Source organism: Bicyclus anynana, chromosome 5, assembly GCF_947172395.1.
Source record: "Bicyclus anynana chromosome 5, ilBicAnyn1.1, whole genome shotgun sequence".
Classification (NCBI taxonomy): domain Eukaryota; kingdom Metazoa; phylum Arthropoda; class Insecta; order Lepidoptera; family Nymphalidae; genus Bicyclus; species Bicyclus anynana.
In genome coordinates, this window is record NC_069087.1 from 3,086,505 (window position 1) to 3,100,925 (window position 14,421).

Consider the following 14,421-nt stretch of genomic DNA (forward strand, 5'->3'; position numbering starts at 1 on the left):
ATATTATGACAAGTTATTTTATTAAACAAAAATGTTAATTACACGCACATGCGAAAATGTTAACGTAAGAGAAGTGTTTTCATAAACGAGTACTTATCGCTACCCGCGTTAGCTTTTAGCGTTTTCTGTTCTATGGCTATACCTATAGCAATCCCCCGGCGTCACCTCCTGAGCTGTCAACGGTAAATATCGAATGTGTCACGCGACCGTTACTCAAGTCACGTAACTACATGAAAATTATATATGAAATATAAAGAAATAAAGTGAATGAGCATTTTTTATATAACAAGTGTGTATGTTTAATAATCTAAGTGTGTGTGTATGTTTATCGATCTTAACTTTCAGTAATTTTCTGCCTATGGAGGTACTAGGGATGTGTTCTAGACCTAGTCCGAGGTAATGCCATTTATTTCTGCAACAGAATTCTCGTAGCGTCACCATAGTTTGGTTGCCTCGGTTATCCTGTGTTTTGTAGCTTTGGATCATGACGTCATAGGTTGGCTTATTTATAGGCCCACAGGAGACTTCTACCTATAGTGTTTTTCAAGTAGCAAGGGTACGGAGACAGATCGTCTCGCTCTTGAATGTTGGGAGCATTTCTCGATAATAGTACGTATTATGAACGTCATAAGACAACTATCGCCGTACCCATGCTATCTGAAAAACACTTTAGTATCGTTACACAACGTTAATTATTATTTATTTGTTTAAAACATTCCAGTCGCGCTTTTTTAAATTCTCGCACCCCTGGGCCTTTCATTGTTGTAAATTTTATTATTATTTTTTCTATGTAACAATACTAACAAAAATGAAACGTCAAGAGATTTAAGAATAAATGACTTTTTTATTTATTTATACCCCAGCTGGCCTATTTCCTTTTTTGGTTTTTATTATCAACCCATCAAAATAAAAAACAACTCAAATGTCAAAATATCATCCACATACTATATTACAAATTACAAATGTTATCCGGTACATACGGTGTATATCATATAGTATGTAGATGACACTTTGTTGTCCACTTCAATAAGTTGATAATAAAGACCAAAATAGTGAATTAGGCCACTGTAATCACTGTAATTATCGGTAACTGTCATACCCATCGTATGCTAAAACTTTTGTAGGATTATAACGTATAAAAAGTCAATTGTTTTCCGAGTTTAAATACCTACGTTTTTTAAATTAAACTATTTATTTAAAATCAATCAACCAATAATAATTAGGAATTTACCAAATTATAAACATAATATTAAAAGCAATAATAAATAAACATTAGGCACACTTTATTACCAAACGAATGGTATCAAACGAAAAAACTATCACTGTATCTACAGAATTCACTTATACCACAATCACCATGCAAGCTCAGTATCGGAAATTCAATTGCAACCGATTATAAAGATACGTCGTGTATTCGAGCCGCCATATAAGGTACTAGACCCAAGTACAACAGCTGATGAATCCGCACCAACAAAACAAAACCTTCACTTCAACTAACAGAAGACCGTAAACGCCAATGTTCAAAAAAGAAAAACAGACCGTAAGACATACGCTTAAAGTTGTAAGTTGCACAAAAAAGCTCTGCGCTTAGAACGGTTCGGTTACAACGACTGCTTAGATTTGAATACGGCGTTGGCACAAGGCGGTCGGTTCACCAAGGTCACTCTCGGCTAATCCACGCAACCCTACCAGCACAACACTAAACCGATATAAATCGAGAGTTCATAATTAAAAGCCCTTTATGGTGGTCTCACGTGCTACGAATATTAAGCAAAGCTTGCGACACGCGACTCGATAAGCGCAGGATTACGCATTACAAAATTAAATGAAATTAGGCGAAGGTTGGACCAAACGGCGGACCTTGATCCAAATGTTTGAATTGCCCAGTAATTTGCTAGACATGATTGTTATTCGGAACGTTGTAAAAACTATTAAGAACGATTTACATGTTAAACATAACGAATTAAAATAATTGGACCGGCTAAAAAGTAACGGACCAAAATACTTATTTAGGTACGCGGCCCGTTATGTAATGTTCGTCAGAAGTCTAAGAAAACGTTACAATTTACATAAAGTCTATGTATTGAGTGATATAATCGTAGAAGTAAATGTGGTTATATTTATAATATCACGACAAAACCTGCTTAGCTATTAATGGCTTAATGACGTATAAATGTGCGTGTGAATCTATAATATTTCCTATATTTTTTATTGTGCTACCTATTTTCGAGAGAATTAGAGGAATTCATCGAAACAAATAGCCTTTTAAGGTTCCGTCACAAAATACCCTGTGAAATTCAGCATTTATTCCGTATTAGTTTCTTGCTTTGGCGTCATTGGAGTAATAATTAAATTTTTAAAAATTCTGAAAATATTTTGTTGATAATTTTAAAAGTACAATTTCCATAAGGTACGAGTATTACCTGGCTAACTTGGTAGATCCAGAGTGCGCAGTGTGATTAACAACGTAGTACTTCTGTCAGTTCTTACTTCAGTCAATTGAGTCTTAGCAAGGATAAGGAATAGCAGTGCAATAATTTTACAAGAAATCTAGCTGTGTTTGCATGAAATTGTGTCTTAAACATGTAACGCAAAAATCATGGATGTTTTCGAAATAGTAAGCAAGTTTTAATTTCGAAAGTCCAATTTATCTCTATTCCAAATTTTATCCAAATCTATTCAGTGCATAGCCTTGAAAACGTTACATACAGACTTTCTTATTTATAATACTAGCGGACGCCCGTGACTTCTTCCGCGTGAAACTCGATGTAAACTTTCAACTACCCCTACCCTACCGTACCCCTACCCTACCCTACCCCTACCCTACCCCGTTTTCTAATTATTATTAATATGAACTTTATACAATAACAGTAAGCTCAAATTGACTACGTTTTAGTTAGAAAACATTTGTATGGGCAAAAGAAAAGGGCTATTTTTATGGTTTTTCCGGCAATAATTCGAATTTTTCTTGCCATAAAAACCATCCCAGAACTTGAACGAACATTTAAAAAAAGAATTGGCCAAATTGCTCCAGGCGTTGTTGTGTTATGCGCTTACCAACGCATTTTGCGATTTATTTTTTATATTATAGATTAAGTATGGATGGAAATGCATAGGGTGGGCTTTCTTCGCATGACCACACTGTTGGAGGGCTGTCGAAATTAGGGATATAGGTCAAGCGTCCGATAGCGTTTAAGCTCGGCACGTGATACGAAATTGCAAGGAAGTGAAGTTAAACTATCGACGGCACGGAAATTTACGAATAGCCTTTTGTATGAATCCGTTCTTGGGTAAACAAATAACGTTTGCATTTATATCATGAGAGTACAAATTGGTAATGCCACTTTGTTTGCATTATATTGTTATGCAAACAAAGTGGCAGTACCAAGTTTTAAGGTTATGTTTTTTATCTGTATTTCGATCTATGTATTGTACTAGTTACATAAAATACTAGCGGACCCGCCCCTGTAGCCAAATAACACGTCGATTCTCTATCTACGATCGCTAACGCTTCGAAAACTAGAAAAATGTATGGGAATGACATTTGCTATCGACAAGTCACGTGATCAAGATCTGTCATTCCTTCAGGCTTCGGGAGCTGGTCAAGCTTTGCTTTGACTTATGTGCACTTTTTCCTTATACCTACTCTACAATACTCTACCCCTACCCTACACCTAGTGGAACTTTTTGCACTCCACACCCAGTGGAGTGCAAAAAGTTTTTAACTTAGGCATGCACTATGCGGTACGTCTTTGTAGGGCTAGCCACGGCCGAAGCCTCCCACCAGCCAGACCTGGACCAATTAAGAAAACCTCAATCAGCCCAGCCGGGGATCGAACCCAGGACCTCTATAATATAAATCTACCGCGCATACCATTGCGCCACGGAGGCCGTTGAAGATAATAATGACGTTGTTACACATGCTGCATCATTTGCCATCAATCAAGCTAAGTGTGAATTCTATATTAGGTACCCCATCTCCTGTTGACTTATGCCTTGAAACTTTTATAATATATACCTAATACTTTGATCGTTAAGATGCCGCATTTTTGTTTTAGTAATATGAAGAAGCTTGTTACGTAAAAATCGATCAAGTACACGTTAGGCGCTTATATACTTTTAACTTCCTGTTTTCTAAGCAAGGTTTCAGGAAATTAAAAAGTATTTCGTTGTATATTATATATTTTAGGGAAACACTGTATTTTAAATTAAGTGACGATACCACACGTTGCTACGACGAGCTACGAAGCTCTACGACGAGGTACGAAGTTCACAACCAGCATTTATGGACGAGTATTAAGAGCTACGAAGTGTAATAATACTAAGCTGATAAAACACACACACACATAGCGAGTGTCGTAGGAAGTAGTATTAAAAAAATGGAGGAATGTGTGTTTTTTAACCGACCAACTTATTAACCCACTAAATACACAAAAAAATACTTAGTATCGTAATAGGTAACCCCAATCTACGGAAGAGGGTGTATCAAGTTTCAAGAAAAAATGCAACTTAATTAAAATAAAGTATTAGCTAACAAAAAGATTTTCCTACGGCCATCTTTCACCACAATCATCAGACCAGCTTCATCATTCCGCTCAAATTTTATTTCAAAAGTCAGGATGTAATTCTAATTTAGCTTCCAAGATTTAACTTACACATATTTGTACTAACAGGGCAAATTTAACAAACATGATTATGACATGAAGTCAAGGGCTAACATGCTGAATAAGAAAGTGTAGAAGTAGCACGTAGGTACAAGAAGTAATAGTATCTACTTGTAAGTACGAGTCTATGTACTAGGAATTGCCTTGATGCATATTAAGTGCAAGGTGGTGCATTGCCCCCGCCGTAGTGTCGTTGCCAAGTTTGCTGTATTGTAGGGTGACCGATAAATCTTTATTCTCAGGACAGTCTCACGTGTATAAAGTCACAAAGCCAAATTTCATTTATTCAGTAAGAGATTAATGTTGAATCAGCAATTATTTGTACTAATACTGTATTAATACTAAAATAAACCGAACAAGTCGGACACACCCATCGAGTTAGTTAGATAGCTACTACTAGTTTCCAATTCACCTCTATTATTCTCTGTCTAACATGATACTATAGAATGAGAAAGGCAGAGGGGAACTCGAATTCGCACTTGCGAGTTATACCGAGCATCTTTACTGAATAATGCTACAGGAATTGAATTGCGTTTATGCCAGGCTTTTCCCGAATTTCAGACCCCCTTTTAAATGTACTTTTTTTACTTTTTTTGACATGTGGTATAACAATGTTACTTGTTAATAAATATCCTATGAGTCTTGATTCCCTTGAAAGTGTCGAAATATGCAGTTTTTGCTCTTATAAACGCACGTATCTATTTTTACGTATTAACTTAGAAATTTGAGTTTTCACAACTTCATGGGACAGTAGGCTTGAATATATGGATTCAATTTCAACTTAATATCTTATTTTTATTTTACTTGTTTTTGCCAGTTTATTACTACTGAACTTTATATTATCAAAACATTTAAATACAATTACGCACATACAGTTCACGTCACATTATCTTTTAAAGTCGGTAAAGTAAAACAAGACAGTAAGTAAAACTAAAACTCGTTGCGACCCTACTTTATGAACTAGTATATACAAGTGGCCGATTAATGTTCGTATACAGTTGCTTTAAAAAAGTTATAAGGACTCTTGCTCCATACAGGTAATTTCTACATGAACTGATGGCCAATGTTAGGCTGACACATGTCAATTTGTGAAAGCATATTTAAACAGTTTTTTTTTCAGCCAGCCAATGCTTTTCCATAGGTAAGCAGTCCAACTGTGGTTAGAACTTGAACTGGTGGCTTTGCAAGATTTCAAGGCTTAAGACCCTTAACCGCCCAAGTAGCCCCACAAGGCGAAGATCAAATTTCTCGAATTTGACTCCTATGAAAATTATTTACCTACACTGCTGACTGTAAAATCCTGTTAAGTGATTTATTTTAGCCAATTTTCAGAAACCCTAATTTAGCCGGTCATTTGACCGCAGTGTTTATCTTGACGTGCTTTGACCTTGTCAGTACAGGGCCGGCGGAAAAGGTACTAATGTAAATAATTCTACACGGGTTTCCATCAACTTTCGCCACAAAACAAGCGTAGGTCCGCATAATTGTTTTCATAATTTCCTGTCGCATATAAAATTGTAGCACCGACGGACTAGGCCGCAATCATCGCCTACTGTTCGCAGGTTTGAATTTAAATTAGAGTCTAGTACAGCTGATTAAATTTTCAAGAATTTGTTCGTTTGTTTAGTATGCTTAAACGGATTAAATATTTAACCCGTCATGTAATGTGCAGAGAGTCCCTTTCATCCAGAAAAAAATACTGATTCCAGTGGATATAATATAAGTCGCGAAGCTGAAGTGGCAATGCGCAGGCCACACAGTTCTAAGAGCCGTTGGGGTCAAAAAATGCATGAATGGCGACCTCGCACCGGAAAGCGCAATATTGGTCGACCCCCCACTAGGTGGACCGAGGATTAATACTCGGCTCTAATTTAAGCAACTTTGTTTTTTAAATGTCATTGTTAATTAGTGTTTGTTGGGGCTGACACGTTTTTTATTTTATAAGTCCTTAGGCACTAAAAAATAATAATAAAAAAAAATCTTATCCCTAATAAATAACAGATGAGATATTTCTAATGCCGGATTTTAGATCAAAATATTATTTACGAGGAAATGAAATTATCCCACTTATCAAGTTTGTATCTATGTTTGTTACTCTTACTGTTTTAGCTGAAATGTAGAATGAAAAATGTTAGAACATACTCTAAATTAACAAAAAAGTTACGGTTTATCCCGTAAAAATATATGGTTTCCTTGGAATTAGTGAAATACTGAATTTCACGCGGATGAAATCACGGGTAATCATTAATTACCCATATTATTTATTATCTTTTATAACAAATAAAATAACTTTTGAAAAAGTTTATCGTTGTATATTTCAGACGAGTCCTAATTTTTCTTCTAATATAAAACCATTAACCACCAAACAAGCGAAGTGTGCGCATAAATTGCACAATTTCCTGTCGCCCAGTAAATTACTTTCGACCGTAATTCGTTAACAATTAGCGAGTTATAAAGTTAGCGGTTAAAAGTAAGCTAACTTTCGGCAGTTGGGTACGCAATCAAAATGCAAATGTCTGCGACGGTGCGTGGTTGTTATCCCATGACCCAAATCACAAGGACGTGGCCTCGTGGATTATTTCTATGAGTTAGTGAACGTTGCCTAAATATTTAGCTCCACCGATGGTAACAACTTCTAAGGTACACAATAATTTATCAGGGCAAGACCTCCCTATTTTTAAGGCCCAAGCAAGAAGAGGGGTGTTTTAAGTTTGGCGTATCTGTCTGTTTGTCTGTCAGTCTGTTTATGGCACCAAAGCTCCCGAACGGATGAGGCGATTTTAATTTAGTTTGTTTCGTGTGAAAGGTATTTTACGTGCGAGTGTTCTTTGACAAGTTTGATGAAAATCGGTTGAGCCGTTTAAAAGTTCTGTGGGGTTAAAGTGGGGAAGATTAAACGAATATCGGCAAATATACTCGAGTGGTGTCTCAAATGCAAGCACACTGAAAGAGAATATTGATGACTTGATCGAGAGTGTAATTAATAATTTCATGATCTTCGGGGGGGTTTTCAAAGTTTTGAATTTTATGTTATTAGGTGAGACATGTCCTCTCATCAACTTAGCGTAGACCCACCACTCTGCTCAAATGGGTTGGTGGGCTTAAGTTGAATTCGCCAAAAATGTTATAATTGCAAAAATTGGAAGGATACAATAGGCGAGTCTAACCCTGCTGATGTTAATCCCAATTTTCCACCGTCTCTCAGCCTATCTGGCTCTCACGATAGAGTATAATATAGCCGAACCAAAGACACTGTTTTCAAGCCAGATGACAGCTCACACACGCAGTAGCCATGTTAGCACGTGTTTCTCACCAGCCTCCCTAGCAAAGTGACACGTCGATTCTCTTTCTACGATCGTTAACGCTTCGAAAACTAGAAAAATGTATAAAATTGATCTTGATCACGTGACTTGTCGATAGAAAATGTCATTCCCATACATACATTCCCATACATCTTTCTAGTTTTCGAAGCGTTAGCGATAGTAGATAGAGAATCGACGTGCCACTTGGCTAGAGGGGCAGACCCTTGCAGAGCTGAGAGTAGAACGACGTGACGTAAGAGATGGTTGAGGTGTGTGACAAAGGAATGACAAAAGAGATGAAGCTCTGTTGTCGTTTCGCGTCATCCTTTCACATCCCAAATAGGATGCAGATAGATCCACTGGGTTTTAGTGGTTTTGTACTCAATCCCGGCTGTAGATTGTGCAGATGTATATGCAGTCTTCGACCGGGATGCGTAGAAGCATTTCTTTCTTCTTTTGTAATGTGTGTGTGTATAAGTAACTAGCTGACGCCGTGCGGTTTACCCCTGTGGAACCATGTGTGTGTGTCCCATTCCCGTAGGAATACGTGGATAATATAATATATAGCCTATAATAGCCTTCATCGATAAATGGGCTATCTAAAACTGAAAAAAATGTTCAAATCGGACCAGTAGTTAGTGAGATTACGCGCGATCGCGTTCAAACAAACAAACAAACAAACTCTTCAGCCTTATAATATTAGTATAGATTGGAAGACTGCGACATATTGTGCATAAGAACAAAGAGATGGTGATGATGAACTTAGAGCTAAATTCCGGTGCTAACCGGTAACCAGTAGAAAGTCTTAATTAGTCTGATTAGTAACCACTGAGTTATTGCCGGCTCTTCTCTATAAAATCATCTTTCTGAAGCGGTGGTAGTGTCAATACTTAGCATTAAGTTATGACAGGATTTGTATACTAAGCCTACTTGAAATAAGTAAATGAATTTGATTTGATTTTAATTATTTTGATTTCATTTGATATGAAGGTAGAAAATTACATGTTATGTACTCATATGTAGATTTAGTAAACCGTAACGATTACCCACCTAAATGTATTCGTTTAACCCATTTGGTATGGATCACGCATGGCACATATTAAAATAGCGAAATTAAAATACATTGTTTCTAACTACAACAGTTATAGTAATTAATTCTTACATTTTCTTACTACAAATAAGTGTGTCACCTAGATGTTTAAGTTGGTCATATGTTAATTATTCGGATAGATATTTAATGTAAATTTTCAATAGACGCTGGTGTCTTGAGCAAGTTCATTATAAATAATGAATAATCTTAGAGAAAATTTTTTTCTTTTTATTATATGCAAATAACCGACAAATCCAAGTGGGAATACTAGCTAAACTTGGTAAAACCCCTACATTTCATTCTGAAACTTAAGCATTTTCAAATGTTGACTCTACAATGTTCAATTGTTAACTTCACATTACGCCTACTAACAAAGAATAGCGGAATAAAATAATTACTGTTTATAATGTTTGTTTAAATTGTGTTAATTAAGACATAATAATTCCACCTATGTGAGCTAAATATCAAATATCTTTTAAATATTAGAATAAAGGATTAAATCTGAAGTAATTAACCGACTTCAGTTTTGAATAATGTTGCACAATAATTGCTTATAAATATTTTAAGCGTAATCACTAAGCATAGACTATTCAGTAGTTATTAGATATATGATAAATTATCGTCAAAATTATTTTGAAAGGCAGTCATAAGTTTCCATAATATGATGATATTGTATGAAAATACCATTTTGACTTCTGAACTTTACCTAATGATAAAATATACAAGGCCTTAATTGTCTTCCACCATATACTCGAACGCGTGTACAGGCCGTTAAACCTTGTTATATACCTTCTTTGAACTAACAACAACATTGATTGGCGATGTATTTTTTTTTGCAAAGTACGAAATTATTCTACCATGAATTTATCCCTTTCTTTAAGGAGTAATATCGAAAAGATAACTATAGATTTATCGTGTACAAAACACAAAAAAGGTACAAGTAAAATGCATAGATAATTTAAATGTCTGTTCTGAAATAAGTTAATGTGTAAAAATATATCTAAACTCACCTTGAAAGTCTTGTAAGACGAAACAACGTACGAAGCACCGTCCTCCAACTCTTCAAGTCTATACTTTCTGTCACCATCCATCCCGAAGATGAATCTCGCACCACGTGGCAGTTCCAACCTCTCGGACAATCTATCGAGTAGCGCATCCATGGACACCAAATCCCTACCCAACTTGAATCGAAACTCGACGCCTGGATGAAAAGGGTCCCCATTTCTATAAAAGGTTACTCTTCTAGCTTTCCAATAGTTCAAATTTGCGTAGCGGCTCGCCGGTTCCGGACGATCGGGTCGTAAATTCGGACGAGTCGTTTCCGAGCCCTCGGAAACGTCGTCCGGACGCTGTGGCGGGGACGGCGGTCGCGATGGACGCCAATCAGGGGACTTCTCGTCATCGGACGGCGGTTGCGGTTCTGGGTCGGGTTGCGGCTCGGGCGCTGCGACCGGTTCTGCGGTAACCTGTGGACGGAGGCGAGGTTGACGCGGTTGCCGCTTGGTCAGCACGCGACGCGACATGACCGCTGACCACTCGGCCGCCGACTGGGCGGGTGCCGACGCCGCGGCCCTTCGTTTTATCAGCTGATAACTACGCATGTGATGCATAGCATGGCTTTCATTCATGGCATCCATTAAATGTATTGCCTTTTCGATTATTAACGAGCTCACACGATATTAATCGTGATATTATGTAGCCGTAGCCTAGATCCAATGCGTAAACAATAATGAGGTAAGTTACAAAATACCTATTATTACTGGAATGTTTATCTGCCTATATATTTTTAATACATCACTTAATTATTTTTGATATTTTACTGAAAAGATGCTCATTAATTATGGTGTGAATATCATGTTATTATTTCATTATATTGCAATTGTTGTAATAAAAATGTTGATTTATTTCATTTTCACAACTACCAATAATAGATATTGCCAATACTTAATTTTTATAGATATACATTGAAAAAATTAAAGTTTACTTAAGTGTTTTAAAATTTTATTTAGGGAATGTAATTTGTGAACATAATTGACTAATTAACCGGATTATCACAATAATGCAACAATAAAAACAAAGTAGGCTACCTAAAATATAATAATATTTATTTAATACTTTCTAGATGAAATTTTTTACTAAAATTGTCTACATCAGTAAATAAAATTGTACTTTAGACTTTTTATTTATAAGTTCACTGCAATCTCATCTTTTGTGAAATGACAATACAGTCGAAGGAAGCGGGTCAACTCAAAGAGGTACAAGTTTTTATTATACCTGCCTATACCTTTGTTTACGTCTAATAGTTTGGCGGTACGTCATGTTGGTAGGCAGGTAGCTAGACATCACCGATGCATATCACCAGACCAAACCTGAGCCTATCTAGAAAATACATAAGACTAATTTTGTCCGAGGTCCGAAAATTGAACCCAGGACTTTTTTTATTCTTTATAAGTTAGCCCTTGACTACAATATCACCTGATGGTAAGTGATGATGCAATTTAAGACGGAAGCGGGTTATCTTTTTATCTGTTAGAAGGAGGATGAAAATCCACACTCCTTTCGGTTTCTACACGACAACGTACCGGAACGCTTAATCGATTGGCGGTACGTCTTTGTCGGTAGGGTGGATTTAGTTTTACCAAGAGCGCCAGAGAGGTCGTGTATTTGTACACGTTTTTTGACAGAAATTATATACTTTATGAGTTCCAAAAAGGGAATACAATGGTTAATATTCTAAAACGGTAGCGTTAAGTCTAGGTTTACTAAAATATTACACCTTGAGTCATAATAAGCATTATATATTTAGTTTTATTCATCTTAGATGTTCTAGATAAGCGTAACGAGTCCCTGGCGCGTGACTGAGTGAGCCCAGTCACGACCCAAGTTTCACGTTTATGTAAGTTACATTTTTTTTTTAATTTTCATGTTGTATATGAATCATGGTATTCGAATCACTTGAATTGAAAAATGGTGGTGGTAATTTTACGTTTAATTTATACATTAGCGGACACCTGCGTTTTCGTCCGCGTTAAATTCTTTTTTTTACATACCCCACGAGACTTATAGATTTTTCAGAATAAAAACGAGGCCTACCTCAATAACTTCCAATATTCCAGTGAAAGTCCCATAAGAATCGATTCAGTCGTTCTAAAGATTAGGCAGACAAAAAATTGGAAAAAGTTCGATTGTGTTTTAGTAATATGTTAATAAAAAATAACTGTAAGTATTCGTAAAAACAGTTATATTGCAATCGCAGACATACCTTTCAATTGTATTTATATCCATATGGATAAATAATAATGAACATTTTTGTTTTGTTTATACTTAAGTCAAATGCAAAAATCGGATTTGCTATAACCAATAACCATTATAATTCGATCTTTATATGAATTACCGATTTGAAGTATATACTAATATGTTGTGATAGATCATGGTACAGGTATTTTGCCGGCCTGGATAAGATGGTAATTTATGATTTATTATTACCATAAAGAAATGTTCACAAATTACAGTTTTCAAGTTATTAAGATTAATTGTTTTTTTTCTTTAATGTTGCATGAATCATTGTATTTGAATCACCCGAACTAGAGTCATGGTAATGGTAATTTACGATTTCTTATCAGGACCGGATCTAGGGGGGGTAAACCAGGGCACTTGCCCCGGGTTGCAGTTAAATGGGTGCGTTAGAGTTAGAATACATATTTATTTGAAACTAGCCGACGTATTTAGCGCCGCGTAGTTCTCGTTACCGTGGGAATACGTGGACAATATACAGCGTCTGACGCTCACAAATAACGTGGTTTTCTAGTGATAAAAGAATTTTAAAATCGTTTTAGTAAAAGAGTACCAACACAACAAACTTTACCTCATTATAATCTTAAAAGTGTACCTATTAGTGAGATTGTGTAACAGTTTACCTCAAACATTGTTATGGGGATGGAAATAATTTTTGTCAGACATCATAAATCCCCTGTTTTTTTTATTACTACCGTAAAGAATTAATTATTAATTTACGATTTATTATTGCCATACTGAAGTCAATAAATATCAAATTAATCAATAAATTACAAATTTACGTATTTTAAAGAAGATTTATTTAGGTGCACATTATTAGAGGATTACTATTGTATTATTTTCAAGTTACATATACTCGTAGGTAGGTGTTGAATGTATGTGGGTTTGTTTATTCCGCTAAAACTTTTAAATGTTTGAACAGATTTTAAAGCATGCGGTCTTGTTGTACTCGTTATAGGTACGGTGTACAGAGTGAAACAGTGTTAATTAAAAATAAATCATTATGAGTGTAAGGACAAAGTTACCTACCTATTCGTATTTTCATATTCACATAATAAAAGGCAAAGGCGCCACATATTAGGTATGTACTAAAATCATAATTACATAAAACATTACATAAATAATCTAGATAAGATACAATATACTACAAAAAATAGAGTTATTGCAGTCCGTAGTTCTTTCAATAATAATAATTCCATTATTGTTTAAATTCATTGTTTATTTAAATTAAGAATAATGTCAAGTAACCTACTCAAGTATTTCTAAAGTTGTATAAATAAATAATATTCCACTAAATTAAATTAATCACAATTAATCACTCACCACTGCTGCTGCAGCCATCGACTCCTCGGAAGTCATTTAACTAACAAATAACACTTCAAAATACCGACAACACAAAGAAACACTCAATAAAATGTACTACGAAATTCCGAACTCGAGTAAAATGCGAGCGTGAGTAGCAAAAATTTGCCGCCAAAAAAGAATGATCAAACAATAAAGGCGAGTTCTAATAAAGATTACATTATTATATGCATTTACATAATTTCGGTATTATAACTGGTGGTATTATAATGGTTTATATGAGTGGTTGGGAAATAAAGGATTTCCTCGCAATAGGAGCGAAGTCGTCCGGCTATGTTTTGAGAAAGCAATGGAGTGACCGGTTCGTGGTAGCATGGCGGGGCGGCGCGGGCAGCGATCCCGTGAGCTTTTCACCCGCACGACTAGTAACTAATTGTTTGTACGTTTTCATTTTCTTCTAACACACACAGACTCTAATTAAAAGTATTTTTATTTAACTAGCAATGTTTGCAATATCTTGATTGACATTAAATTTCAGTTACAGAGTACTGGAGGATTGAATTGTTTGTGCACACGTTAAGATGAAAACTCATTTCATTCAAAACTGGCCCCACAATACTATTAGTATTGTGGGGCCAGTTTAAGCCATCTGACTTTACAAGCCCTATCAGATGATTTGACCTAATTTAAATGAAAATAATCATCGCTTCCAAAAAATATGCCATTTGTATGCCATATACGGTAAGAACTCATATTACAATGCGTTCAG

The 14,421-nt window shown here is 35.7% G+C and overlaps 1 protein-coding gene across 2 annotated transcripts in view; it reads right to left on the minus strand.

Moving 5' to 3' along the window:
• The window catches only part of LOC112054100 (echinoderm microtubule-associated protein-like CG42247), a 36,360-nt gene extending 22,374 nt beyond the window's left edge, over window positions 1-13,986 (minus strand). Inside the window, exons 1-2 of one of the 2 annotated variants that reach the window (XM_052881743.1) lie at window positions 13,674-13,986; window positions 10,067-10,522 (exon numbers count right to left, since the gene is read on the minus strand). In XM_052881743.1, the coding sequence (XP_052737703.1) occupies window positions 10,067-10,522; window positions 13,674-13,709 (492 nt within the window). In that variant the 5' untranslated portion in view covers window positions 13,710-13,986. Of the gene's footprint in view, window positions 1-10,066; window positions 10,606-13,673 lie in introns of those variants that run through there. The other variant, XM_024093757.2, reaches the window with a different exon arrangement.
• Window positions 13,987-14,421: the final 435 nt, after the last annotated feature.